Source organism: Mesoplodon bidens, assembly GCF_964165515.1.
Source record: "Mesoplodon bidens genome assembly, chromosome: 2".
Lineage (NCBI taxonomy): Eukaryota > Metazoa > Chordata > Mammalia > Artiodactyla > Ziphiidae > Mesoplodon > Mesoplodon bidens.
In genome coordinates this window covers 128,897,775-128,911,627 of record NC_138177.1, presented here as the reverse complement: position 1 = coordinate 128,911,627, position 13,853 = coordinate 128,897,775, and the positions used below count along the sequence as shown (strand labels likewise).

General features: G+C 35.1%; 1 protein-coding gene across 1 annotated transcript in view; it reads right to left on the bottom strand.

Moving 5' to 3' along the window:
* The window catches only part of DNAI4 (dynein axonemal intermediate chain 4), a gene marked incomplete at its 5' end in the record, with an annotated part of 130,478 nt that overhangs the window by 16,315 nt on the left and 100,310 nt on the right, over positions 1 to 13,853 (bottom strand). Inside the window, 5 exon segments of the mRNA XM_081223865.1 lie at positions 3,721 to 3,842; positions 4,138 to 4,295; positions 6,032 to 6,183; positions 7,679 to 7,765; positions 11,507 to 11,706. Coding sequence (XP_081079991.1) covers positions 3,721 to 3,842; positions 4,138 to 4,295; positions 6,032 to 6,183; positions 7,679 to 7,765; positions 11,507 to 11,706 — 719 coding nt within the window.

Sequence of the window (13,853 nt, the reverse complement as noted above, 5' to 3'; positions counted from 1 at the left end):
TACCATTGCAACACAAAGAGTAAAATATCTAGGAATAAACCTACCTAAGGAGACAAAAGACCTCTATGCAGACAATTATAACACACTGATGAAAGAAATTAAAGAAGATACAAATAGATGGAGAGATATACCATGTTCCTGGATTGGAAGAATCAACATTGTGAAAATGACTATACTACCCAAAGCAATCTACAGATTCAATGCAATCCCTATAAAACTACCAATGGCATTTTTCATAGAACTAGAACAGAAAATTTCACAATTTGTATAGAAACACAAAAGACCCCGAATGGCCAAAGCAATCTTGAGAAAGAAAAACGGAGCTGGAGGAATCAGGCTCCCTGACTTCAGACTATACTACAAAGCTACAGTAATCAAGACAGTATGGTACTGGCACAAAAACAGAAATAAAGATCAATGGAAAAGGATAGAGACCCCAGAGATAAACCCCTGCACCTATGTTCACCTTATTTTTGATAAAGGAGGCAAGAATATACAGTGGTAAAAGACAGCCTCTTCAATAAGTGATCCTGGGAAAACTGGAGAGCTACATGTAAAAGAATGAAATTAGAACACTCCCTAACACCATACACAAAAATAAACTCAAAATGGATTAAAGACCTAAATTTAAGGCCAGATACTATCAGGAAAACATAGGCAGAACACTCTATGACATAAATCACAGCAAGATCCTTTTGGACCCACCTCCTAGAGAAATGGAAATAAAAACAAAAATCAACAAATGGGACCTAATGAAACTTAAAAGTTTTTGCACAGCAAAGGGAACCATAAACAAGACCAAAAGACAACCCTCAGAATGAGAGAAAATATTTGCAAATGAAGCAACGGACAAAGGATTAATCTCCAAATTTATGAGCAGCTCATGCAGCTCAGGATCAAAAAAACAAACAACCCAATCCAAAGATGGGCAGAAGACCTAAATAGACATTTCTCCAAAGAAGATATACAGATTGCCAACAAAGACATGAAAGAATGCTCAACATCATTAATCATTATAGAAATGCAAAGCAAAACTACTATGAGATATCATCTCACACCGGTCAGAATGGCCATCATCAAAAAATCTACAAACAATAAATGCTGGAGAGGGTGTAGAGAAAAGGGAACCCTCTTGCACTGTTGGTGGGAATGTAAATTGATACAGCCACTATGGAGAACAGTATGGAGGTTCCTTAAAAAACTAAAAAGAGAACTACCATATGACCCAGCAATCCCACTACTGGGCATATACCCTGAGAAAACCATAATTTAAAAAGAGTCATGTACCACAATATTCATTTCAGCTCTATTTACAATAGGTAGGACATGGAAGCAACCTAATTGTCCATCAACAGATGAATGGATAAAGAAGATGTGGCACATATATACAATGGAATATTACTCAGTCATAAAAAAGAAATGAAACTGAGTTATTTGTAGTGAGGTGGATGAACCTAGAGTCTGTCTTATAGAGTGAAGTAAGTCAGAAAGAGGAAAACAAATGCCATATGCTAACACATATATATGGAATCTAAAAAAAAGAAAAAGAAAGGTCATGAAGAACCTAGAGGCAAGATGGGAATAAAGATGCAGACCTACTAGAGAATGGACTTGAGGATATGGCGAGGTGGAAGGGTAAGCTGGGACAAAGTGAGAGAGTGACATGGACATATATACACTACCAGATGTAAAATAGACAGCTAGTGGGAAGCAGCCGCATAGCATAATGAGATCAGCTGGGTGCTTTGTGACCACCTAGAGGGGTGGGATAGGGAGGGTGGGAGGGAGGGAGATGAAAGATGGAAGAGATATGGGGATATCTGTATATGTATAACTGGTTCACTTTATTATAAAGCAGAAAGTAACACACCATTGTAAAGCAATTATACTCCAATAAAGACATTAAAAAAATTTTTAAAGTAAATAAATAAATTAAGTGGTGTAAACATCACAATTAAAAGGCTGAGATTGTAAGATTGGATGAAAAAGCAAGACAATTATATGCTGCCTAAAAGGAACATACCAAATATAAAGACACAAATAGGTTAAATGTAAAGGATGGGAAATGATAAACCATGCTAATACTAGTTAAAAGAAAGCTGGAGTAGCTACATTAATATCAGACTAAATAGATTTCAGAAAAAAGAATGTTACCAGTTATAAATAAGGCCATTTTATAATGATAAGGGAGTTGATTAATCAAGAGAACATGACAATCCTAAACACTTATGCACTTAAAACAAAGCTTCAAGATACATAAAGCAAAAACTGATAGAATTTCAAGGAAAAAAAGAAAAATTCACAATTATTGTCAGAGACTTCAATCTCTTTCTCTCAATGACTGATGGAAGAAATCGGCAGAAAATCAGCAAGGATATAGTAAATTTGAACAACACCATCAACCCACTTAAACTGATTGACATCCACAGAACATTCCACCCAACAGTAGCAGAATATACACTTTTCTCAAGTGCATAGGGAACATTTACAAGTAAAAATCACATTCTGGGCTTTAAAACAAATTTCAATAAATTCAAAAAGGTTCCATTTATAAAAAGTTTGTTCTTTGATCATGATAGGATTGAATTAGAAATCAACAGCAATATCCTTGGAAAAGCCCCAAATATTTGGAAACTAAATTACATGCTTCTAAATAACCCATCAATCAAATAAGAAATCAAAGGAGCACTACTGATGTTTTAGGCCAGCTAGTTCTTTGTTTGGGTCAGAGAAGGACAGTGGTTGTCTTGTGCATTGTAGTGTATTTAGTGGCATCCCAGACCTCTGCCTACTAGATGCCAATAGCATTCCTCCCCACATCCCACCTCCCACAGCTGCAACAACCAAAAATATCTCAAGACATTGTGAAATGTCCCTGACGGGAAACTACTCCCCTCCCTGCCCACATTGAGAACCACTGCTCTGGAGTCAAGGTGAAAAGTAGATTACAGGAATTTGAGAATGAAGGCAGTTAGAATATGACTGCAGTAGTAAAAGTGAAATGTAATAAAGGCCTGAACCACATTAGCAGTAGTAGGCTTGGACTAGAAGGAGTGGGACAATCTTACTTAAATATCATTTGGGTAATAGGGTAGAATAGAGTAAGAGCTCAAGTTTTGGCTTGCATAAGTAGGTGGATGATGGTGTCACTAAAGAGGTAATCATATTACATATCACAGAAAATATATAGGATATGTTTTTTTGCAAGTCTGTCATAGTGGCTGAATTTCTGATTCCAAAGGACCTCTGGATAAAAAGAATTAGAAAAGTAGAACTTTACTAAGAGTGCTCTGACTTGACTTTGGTCTTGATAAACATGATCTTAAGTGGTCTTCCTGATCCCCAGAATCATGAGTCACCACTCACATTGAGATATGGAGGACTATATAGTGGATTTGGTTTCTGTAAGTATGATAGAGCAGCAGAGCACCAAAGAGGGGCAAGGAGGGGCATTCAAGTTAAACATGGAGCTGTAAAGATAGTTCCACAGTTGCTCAGAAATACAGACCTTTCCTCCAGAAAGCAGAAAAAGGACAGCCAACTGGAATGTGCCATTCTACCTTACGCTGACACCTATGATACCTATGTGTGTTATTTTTTTATTTACAAGGCACAATATTTATTAACATGTTGACATTTTGTCTTGATTTATATCTTAATACACTTCAATTATCAGCAGTTGTTATATGCAATAGTAAATAACAGATTGAAATAATTTACCTTGGGGTGAAACGCAAAACACATTCCAGGAGCCTGTCGAGATATCAAAGCTTCACCTTTCTTTCCTTTTTCCCCTCCCTTTTTGCTGCTGCTAGCAGTAGTTCTCTTCAAACGCATCAAATCTTTATTTAAAGAAAAAATACATATGTTATTTACCACAGGAAATAATAATGTAGATATAATATGTCCCTTCTGCAAATAATATGATTTCTGCCATCCTTTGCAGGTCATTAGGTTAAAATTAGCAAATACCAGAGCTAGATGCTTAGAAAAACAATGACCAAGCCCAGTTTTTTTTCTTATTTAGCCAAACCTAAATTTGTCACCTCTTATACATAGCTCACTAGGAATTTTTAATTCAGCACATAACAAGAAAAAGATAATTTGGTGTTTGTGTGTGTATTTATTTATTTTTACCATGACAGTACAGTCCTTTCCGTATAACCCATTTGGAGATCCTTCCATCTGCTGATATAGAAACTAGTACTTCTCTTTTGTCATCAGCTGCTGTCCCTCGATCTTGTTCTATCCACTGTAGTTGCCATACAGGTCCCAAATGTTTTTGAGGTGATTCGCTAAAACAGGGAAAAGCATGAAATATAAAATAGTTATAATAATTTTAAAATTCTTGGAGTATAAGCGACTTGGAGTATAAGTGATAAGGACAGCTCCCTAGAGCATCATGACCTACTCATGGAATGATGCTTTTACTGTTCAAAACTGTACTTTTACTTTAAATATTTTGAAAAGCAGGAAAAAAAATCACCTTGCTAATATTCACTGGTGTTTTTCTCATTTCTTACAAAAGGAAAATTTTATTGCCTTTAGTTATATTAGCTATCATATAAGGGATACAAAAGCAAACATTTTCTTTCTTTTTAGAATCTACTTCTCTTACTCTATTCATTTACTTTTTCCTAGTTGTGTAAATTTAATTTATTTTAGACACATTGAATATAATTATCTCCATCTTTATAAGGATATTTTTCATAGCTTAAATGAATAAGTCATTTAAGTCTTATTCAAGTAAATAGTTACCTCACCTTTCTTCCTATGTCTCAGGATTGCCCACTGGCTTGATTCTCTCTAGGGCTGAGATTTAGAAGTCTTATGATGAATTATAGTCACTTCTCAGATTACTGGCTTCTTTCCTATCAGATTAATGGGTTGCTTTGTTCCTAGTACTGACTCCCTTGATTTTTTATGCAAACTCTCCAAATCAGTATTTCTGAATTTTTTAAAGTCTATATATCTTTGATTATTTGGTAAAAGTTATGGACCCTCTTCCCAGAAACAAGCACAAAGGCTCACGCTTACAAAACTATGTAAATAGTTTCAAAATTAAGCTAAAGAACACCTGCTTTAATGCCTATTTCCAGTTATTGTGAAGTTTATTCAAACACTAATATAAATATACCGCCTCATTTTGCTCCACTGGTATCTGGTTTATTATAAAAACCTAAGGTATCTTTCAATATCTTTAACATTTTATTTTCTCAATATGTCTCATTCATTCATTCTTAACCAAACACTTACTATAATCCTGTTATATGCCTGATATTATGTGACATACTGAGGATACAAAGGTAAGGAAGACATAATCCTTGCCCTCAGAGCTTACAGCCTCCTCAGGGAGATATATATGTAAATAATTTATACAAAGCACAATAAAGGCATGTATCAGAGGCACAAAAGAAAAGAATGGGCAGGTTTCCTGGAAGAGGTGACACGGAATCAATAAAGGATACAACTTTCATTTATAAGGTGAATAAGTTCTGGAAATCTAATGTACAGCATGGTGATTACAGTTAATAATACTATATTGCATACTTGAAATTTGCTAAGAAAGTAGATCATAAGTGTCCTCACCACTCACATATAAAATGGTAATTATGTGAGGTTATGGTTGTGTTAATTAATTTGACTGTGGTAATCATTTCACAATGTATACATATACTAAATCACCACACTGTATGCCTTTAAAAATTATGTCATACAATCTAAATATATACAATTTTTATTTGTCAATTATACCTCAATAAACCTGGAGATATTTAAAATTTTTGAAAAGAATAAACCGTCAAGCCAAAGGAAGTTTGTTGGTGAAGAGGCAGAGAGGATGATAAGGAGATATTAGAGCAGAGCATTTCAGCTGGAGAGACATTATGAGGAATTATTAAATGCTTGAAAAATAATGGTATTACTCTCAATAACAATATAAACATTCACTCAAAAGTAAATAACATTAATTTTTTCCTTCTCCCTAAAAAAAGCACATGTTTTATGCTTATCTAATTCTTGGGATTCTCACCTACTATCCAGAACTGGAATGTTACTGTTGCTCTGTACATTATAAATTGCAATAGTGCCATTGTGATAGCCAACTGCCAAAAGGTTAGGTGCTCCAATAGAAAAATCCACAGCAGTAACGCCATATGGACTCTGATAAGTACGTTCTGGCCACTGAATTTAAAAAAAAAATTATATTACATTTTAACCTTGGTTTTGTAGACCACAGTAAGGTGGGTATGATTGTGGCTGAAGACTAGGCTGGTGGCAGTGGGGATATGAGGAGAGTTAGTCTGCATTCAGTTACTCATTTCTTCCTAACTTCCTGTATACATGAGAATAAAACTTCAATTGGCCATTTCCTTTATTTTGATGAATCCTCAGAGCTCAGTAGTTTTAAGAAATACAGCACGTAGTTTCTACAGTAATTATCATTTTGGGTAATCCTCCAGCAGGATTTGTATGATCATCACAAGTCACCGTCTTAAAGATACAAATAATGGACACCAAATAAATTATCCTGCATATATTCCTATCCTCCTGTATCTGTTTCAGATGCTTGTATTAACTAATCATTCTAAACAAGGACAGAGGAAGCTCCAAAACTCTCTAAGTTACTCTTTTCTACAACTCTGTCAAGAGTTTTATTGTTTTGTTTTGTTTTAATGCCTAATCCAACTCCTTTCTGGTTTCTAACAACCTACATGGAAAAGAAGATAACCTGCTGATGATGAATCCTACGTCAACCCTTCCACACGTTTAAAATTGCTTCTTCCTTTCTTTTAGGCTATATACACCCAGCTTCCTAACAGATGGGGGATTATTTATAACAACTCTAATCATTTTTATATGCTTTTCTGATTCTTTTCTAAGTTTTCCACTTTACATTTCAGTTGTGACTTAAAACTAAAGCTGTAGGGCTTCCCTGGTGGCACAGTGGTTGAGAGTCAGCCTGCCGATGCAGGGGACACGGGTTCGTGCCCCAGTCCAGGAAGATCCCACATGCCGCGGAGCGGCTGGGCCCGTGAGCCATGGCCGCTGAGCCTGCGCGTCCAGAGCCTGTGCTCCACAACGGGAGAGGCCACAACAGTGAGAGGCCCGCGTACCACACACACACACACACACAAAAAAAAACCAAAAACTAAAGCTGTAAAGTAACAGGTTGACTAGGGCTGTTTAACAAAAAACATAACTGATTCTTGTTCATTCTCTTTGAAAAATTCATGGCAGTAAGAGAATTATATTAATCTATTTTCTATCTATTGAGGATAGCAGAAATATATTTTATAAAGTGATAAGGAGTTATTTATATATTGAGAAACAAACCAGTAGTAAATGAAACTTAATTTTTAAAGAATTTTTACTTGCAAATATATTCTTCTTTATAACAGGCAGTGATAAACAATAATGGTTCAGCCCTAGATCATCATATCTCACAGCATATAGTAGATGTTCAATAAATATTTATTAAATGAATTTATCTTATCCTATAGAGTGTAAGAACAAATTTTAATTGTTTTATTGTTATAGAGTTAAACCAAAGAAAGTAAAGTCTTGCTTGGTAAAACTTTCTTGAGTTTGTTTAATGATCACATAAAACTAACTACTTTATGAGAATTATGTGAACATTTAATTAAATAAAAATAGGTCTTATTCCTGTTTTAGTTACCATGGGATTCTTTATTGACCAGCAGCAAGCCAATCCTCTTTTTTGCTCCTTAAATCCAAAGTGCCCATAGCCAACAGCCAAAAGGTCCTAAAAAACAGAAAAATTAAAAATAAGAGAAGACAGCATAAAAATATCAGCAAATGTATAAAGATGCATATTAATGAACTGTGTTAAAATAGTGATGACATTTCAATTGAGGTTAAAAAATACCAATATACCAATTATTTTCACTCTACATTTCCATCTTCATAAGCAAAATAATAGTAAAAATAATCACATTTTTAGGCTGAAGAATAAACACTCAAAAAAACCAATTGCTGACAAGCTATTTTACATATTGAGATAATCTTCAAAAATTGTATTATTGCATTATAGTGTCTTATGGGTTTTTAATAATGACCTAATAATTTCAAATTTAAAATAAAAGACATTTATTTTTAAAGGGAGGTGCCATGGACTGAATTGTGCCTCCTCCCCTAAAAGTGATATGCTGAAGTCCTAACACCTAATAACATGCGATTATATTTGGAAATAGGGCACTTAGGAGATAATTAAGGTTAAATGAAATCATAAGGGTGGGGTCCTAATCTGATAGGATTGGGTTCCTTACAAAAAGAGGAAGAGACACAAGAGCTCTTTCTCTCCACCATGCAAGGATACAGCCAAGCCAGGAAGAAAGCCTTCCGCAGGAACCAAATTCATCTGGCACCTTTATCCTGGGCTTCCCAGCCTCCAGAACTGTAAGAAATAAATTTCTGTTGTATAAGCCATCCAGTCTATTGTATTTTCTTATGGCAGCTCGAGCTGATTAATACATCAGGTCATTTCCAGAAGTGCTTATACAGATGACCCTTGAACAACACAGGTTTGAACTGTGCAGGTCCACTTATATGTGGATTCTTTTAAATAAATACATTGAAAATTTTTTAGAGATTTGAGATAATTTGAAAATTTCACAAACTGCATAACCTAGAAATATCAAAAAAATTAAGAAGATTTGTCATGAATGCATAAAATATATGTAGATAGTAGTCTATCCTTATATAGGCATAAGTGATATTCAATATAAAATTAATAATATGTGAGTTTTCTTACTGTTTTATAGCTTTGCTTTCAAAGAACTATATTACCATAACAGTATGCCTCTCTCTCATAATTGGAGAAACTGCATATCAGCCTATCATCACAGGTAAGTAGGTTTTTTTTTAATGTAACAGTGTTTCCAATACTGTATTATGAATATGACTGTAATACTGTATGTCATAAAAACTTTATAATAATTCACTCAGTTTATAGGCTAAGCTATCCTGAAGCAATCATATCAATTACACTAGGCTACCATAAAGCAATCATGTTGCTGCTTCTTCATTATCAATGCATAAATCATTATACCTGTAAATAAATATGAATTTATTTTTCACATGATATTTTCATTTTTGATGTCTGATGTTAGTAATACATGTAACATCAACAGTGTTTTGTATCATATAAGACAGTATTGATGCAGGTACTGACAGAGTATTCATCTGTTAAACAGATGACATAAGCTTAATGGTATTGATAAATAGAGTACTATAAATGTATTTTCTCTGATGATTTCCTTAATAACATTTTCTTTTCTCTAGTTTACTTTATTGTAAGAATACAGTATATAATACATATAACACACAAGATATGTGTTAATTGACTATGTTATTGGCAAGGCTTCCAGTCAACTACTATAGGCATTAGTAGTTAAGTTTTGGGAGAGTCAAAAGTTATACTTGGATTTTCATTTGCATGGGGGGTTGGCATCCCAACTCCCTTGTTGTTCAAGATCAACTCTATAAGTATGTATGGACAAAAGTTTAATGATCGACCAAACCCTGCCTCTTCTCTGTAATCAGAAATATTACAAACACAGTCCTGCCACCACCCTACCTTCAAGCCAACATCGTGTCTCCACAATTCCCTCTGTCTTAAAATACTCTTCACCACTACCTTTTTTATCTTGACATTGACAAACTCCTATTCATCTCTTCTAGACTCAGCATAGGCATCACTTCTTCTAAGAAGCATTCACAAGCCTCTCTTATATGTTCCCACAGAATTATTTATTTTCTTTATTAAAGCACATAGGAAAGTATTATATGGTCAGTGTCTATGTGTGACTAAATTACTACTGTATCTCCAGCACTTTAACAGAGTTCCTGGCACATAGTTAATGCTCAATAAATATTTGTAGAATGAATTAATAAATATGATAGATGGCATCTGTCATATATTTTTTAGCTTCATTCAAAATTAATCTTATTCTCTATAGCAATAATAATGTTTAAATGCTAGTATATCCAGTTTCTTAAAATGATTCACCTGTCCTTATTACATGGTTATTATTGATTTATTAAATTTCACTTATCTACAAGATGTTCCCAAATAGTTTTATAAAGACAAATCCATACTAAAAGTATTCTATTTTATTCAAAAATAATATACATAATTTAAGAATTGTGTAATTTAGGTTTCAACAAAAATGATTTTTTAGGTTATTTTAGCATTAATTTTTTTATTGAGGTATAATTGACATATATTATATTAGTTTCATGTGTATAACATAATGATTCAATATTTGTATATATTGTGAAATGATCACCACAAAAAGTCTAGTTAATATGCATCACTATACATAGTTACAGAATTTTTTTCTTGTGATGAGAACTTTTAAGATCTACTGTCTTAGCAACTTTCAAATATGCAATGCAGTATTATTAACTATAGTCACCATGCTGTACATTACAGCATGACTTATTTTATAACTGGAAGTTTGTACCTTTTGACTCCATTCACCCATTTAATAGCCATAACAACTATCATGTTTGCGCACAGTACCTTATAAGGTGTAGCAATAAAATAGTAAGGCTAATTCTTAAAACATGGATAATACAAGACAGTTTAAACAAATTAGTTTTGACCGTTTTAAAAATACACCAAATATTTATTCCAAAGGTATTGCCATTACACAAAAGATTTTTGAAATTACTAGTGGAGAATCATGTCTTCAGAACGAGTTTATAAACCTCAGGAAAAAATAAGTCTCATTACTCTATAATCATCTCTTTTTGACAAGCAAACATACCATTCTCCCGCTTGATGATTCATCTAATTTTCCTCAGGATGATTCTTAGCAGTGCAGTAGTTAAAAGCAAGAACTCTGGAGCCAGATGTCTGGGTTTGAATTGTTTCACTTACTGGTTATATAACTTTGGGCAAGTTATTTATCCTTTCTTTGCTTCAGTTTCCTCATCAACATAATGAGGAAAATAGCAGAGTTGTGATAATACAAGTAAAACATTTACAATAGTGCCTGGTACATAGTAGGTGCTGTTTAAGTATTTACTGCTATTAGTAGTAACTGTATTTTAAGGAATCTCAAAATTATTTTGCACCTGTTCAGGGTCACTGGATTAAGTATATACTTCCAAATATGATTACTTTAAAGAGAATACAAATTTGGGCACATGAGTTTGGTACCATGTTAACTAAATAAATATATATTATCTTCTTGTTCACTTAATATCTCATATGGATTCAGAGAATGCCACGTCCCAAGTACATCTCCTAAAATAAAAACGGTGACATTTTCATATTAAAGGAGAAAAACATCATTTTGTAACTGTTTGCATTTTCCCCTTTTAAAAACATGAACTTGTTTTTAGAGGAATTTTAAAACTAGGGGTTATGTCCATTTAAATCCCTTGCCTAATAGCTGAGAAAAAAAAGTTTTCATTAGTACTTGACAAGTGCCCTTAAATTCTAGAGACAGAATTACTAAAATGTTTGATAACTTACTGGATTTGTTTTATTCCAGGCAAGGCTGCTCACATTAAGGCCTTTGGTTAAGTCACAGGAAAAGGACCAAAGTCGTTCCAAATTGGCTGGTATTGTTGATTGTTCTGAACCTATTTCTATTTCTTCTTCCTCTTCCTTCTTATCCTCTTCTTCTACCTCTTCAAGTTTTTCACCTACTAAAAAGTCTTCAGGTTCTGGTTCTAAAATTAAGTCAAATTAAAAGAAGATCATTGTGCTCTATACCTACAGGAATCTACCAAAGTCCCCAAAGAGCAACTCTATCTACCACTGACACTTCAGCCATCATTAGATCTGCTGGGTCATATGGCCCAAGGGACTGGGTACCCTGAATAGCTGCCAGAGCCTGTTGCAGAACCTTCTGTCATTCTAGGCCCCACTCAAATCTATTGGCTTTTCAGACCACTCAGTAAATGGACCAGAGGACTCATCCAAATGAGGAATATGTTGCCTCTAAAATGCAAAGAGGTCCACTAGGCATTGTGTCTCTTCTATTTTTGGTTGAAGGGGAACCAGATGCAACAATGCATCCTTCACCTTAGAAGGTATATCTTGACATATTCCATGCCACTGGACGCTTGGAAATTTCACTGAGGTGGAAGGCCCCTGAAATTTTGTCAGATTTATTTCTCACCCTCTGACATGCAAATGTCTTACCAGCTAAGTCTACTTCCTGTTCACTAGGTCCAATCAGCACAATATCATCAATGTAATGGACCAGTGTGATGTCTTGCTGAAGGGAAAGCTCCCTGCAGACTAAATTACGACATGAAGCAGAACCGTGAAGGTGTACTGCTGACCTGACCAGCTGAAAGCAAATAGCTTCTGGTGGTTTTACCGACAGGTATTGAGGGAAAATAAAAACATTTGTTGTATCAATAGCTACACACTAGGTACCATGAGATGTGTTAATTTGCTCGGGCAGTGAAACCCTATCTGAAACAACAGCTGCAATTGGAGTCACCACATGGTTAAGTTTACAATAATCCACTGCTTTTCTCTAGGATCCGTGTGTTTTCTATGTAAGCTAAACAGATGAGTTGAATGGTGAGAGTCAACATTCCTGCATATTTCAAGTCCTTGGTGGTAGCATTAATTTCTGAAATCCCTCCAGAAAGGTGGTATTGCTATGATGTGCTATTTTCATAGGTATAGGCAGATCTAGTGGCTTCCACTTCACCTTTTCCTCCCATATTAGCCCTCACTCCACAGGTCAAGAAACATGTGGGGATTCTGCCAGTTTCTGAATATTTCTGTTTCAAGTATACATTCTGGAACGGGGAAATAACCACAGGATGATTCAGTGGACCCACTGTGAGATGAACCTGATCTAAAATTCTGTAGATCACCTGACTTTTACATGTCCTTACTCTGACTTGTAGACCCCAATGATGTTTTGGGTCTCCCAGAGCTAGCGTGAACTCAGAGCCACTGTTCAGTAATCCCTGAAATTTCTGATTATTTCCTTACCCACAATGCACAGTCACCCTAGTAAAAGGCTATAGATCCCTATGGGGAAAGCTGGGATAAATATTAACAGTATACATTCTTGGCAGTGTAGCATGATACATTCTCAAAGGGACCCAGTCTCCCCTTCATTCAAGAACTTCTGGTTCTATAAACTGACTCAAGAATAGGAATAGGTTAAGGGGCTGTGACTTTGTTTTTTAGTGTTTCAAGTTAGAAACACTTGACCTAGAACTCTACTGCTTACACAGATTAAGAATTTACAAGAAGACTGTCTGTTATGGGCTGAATCATTTCTCCCCAAAATTCATATATTGAAGCCCTAAGAATGTAGTACCTCAGAATGTAATAGTATTTTGAGACAAGGGCTTTAAAGAAGTGATTAAGGTAAAATTAGGCTATTAGTGTGGGTCCCAATCCAATATGATTGGTATCCTTATAAGAAGAGGAAATTTAGACACACCAAGAGAGACAAGGGATGCACACACACAGAGAAAAGACCGTGTAAAGAGGCAGCAAGAGGGTGGCCATCTGCAAGCCAAGGAGAGAGGCCTCAGAGGAAACCAATGCTGCTGGCACCTGGATCTTGGACTTCCTGCCCCCAGAACTGTGAGGAAGTAAATTTCTGTTGTTTAAGCCACTCAGTTTGTGGTATTTTCTTATGGCAGTCCTAGCAAACTAATACACCACCTGCCAATTTCTCTTCTAAGGACATCATAATCAACTAGCTAGTGCCCTGGGTCTCTGCAAGTCAGACTATTCTCATTACTGCCTTGTCCCCATTGTGGTAACCACGCCTACATTTCCTCTGGCGATTAAATGCTGCCCTTTAGCCCTCTCACCCTCAGGATCCAATTACCCT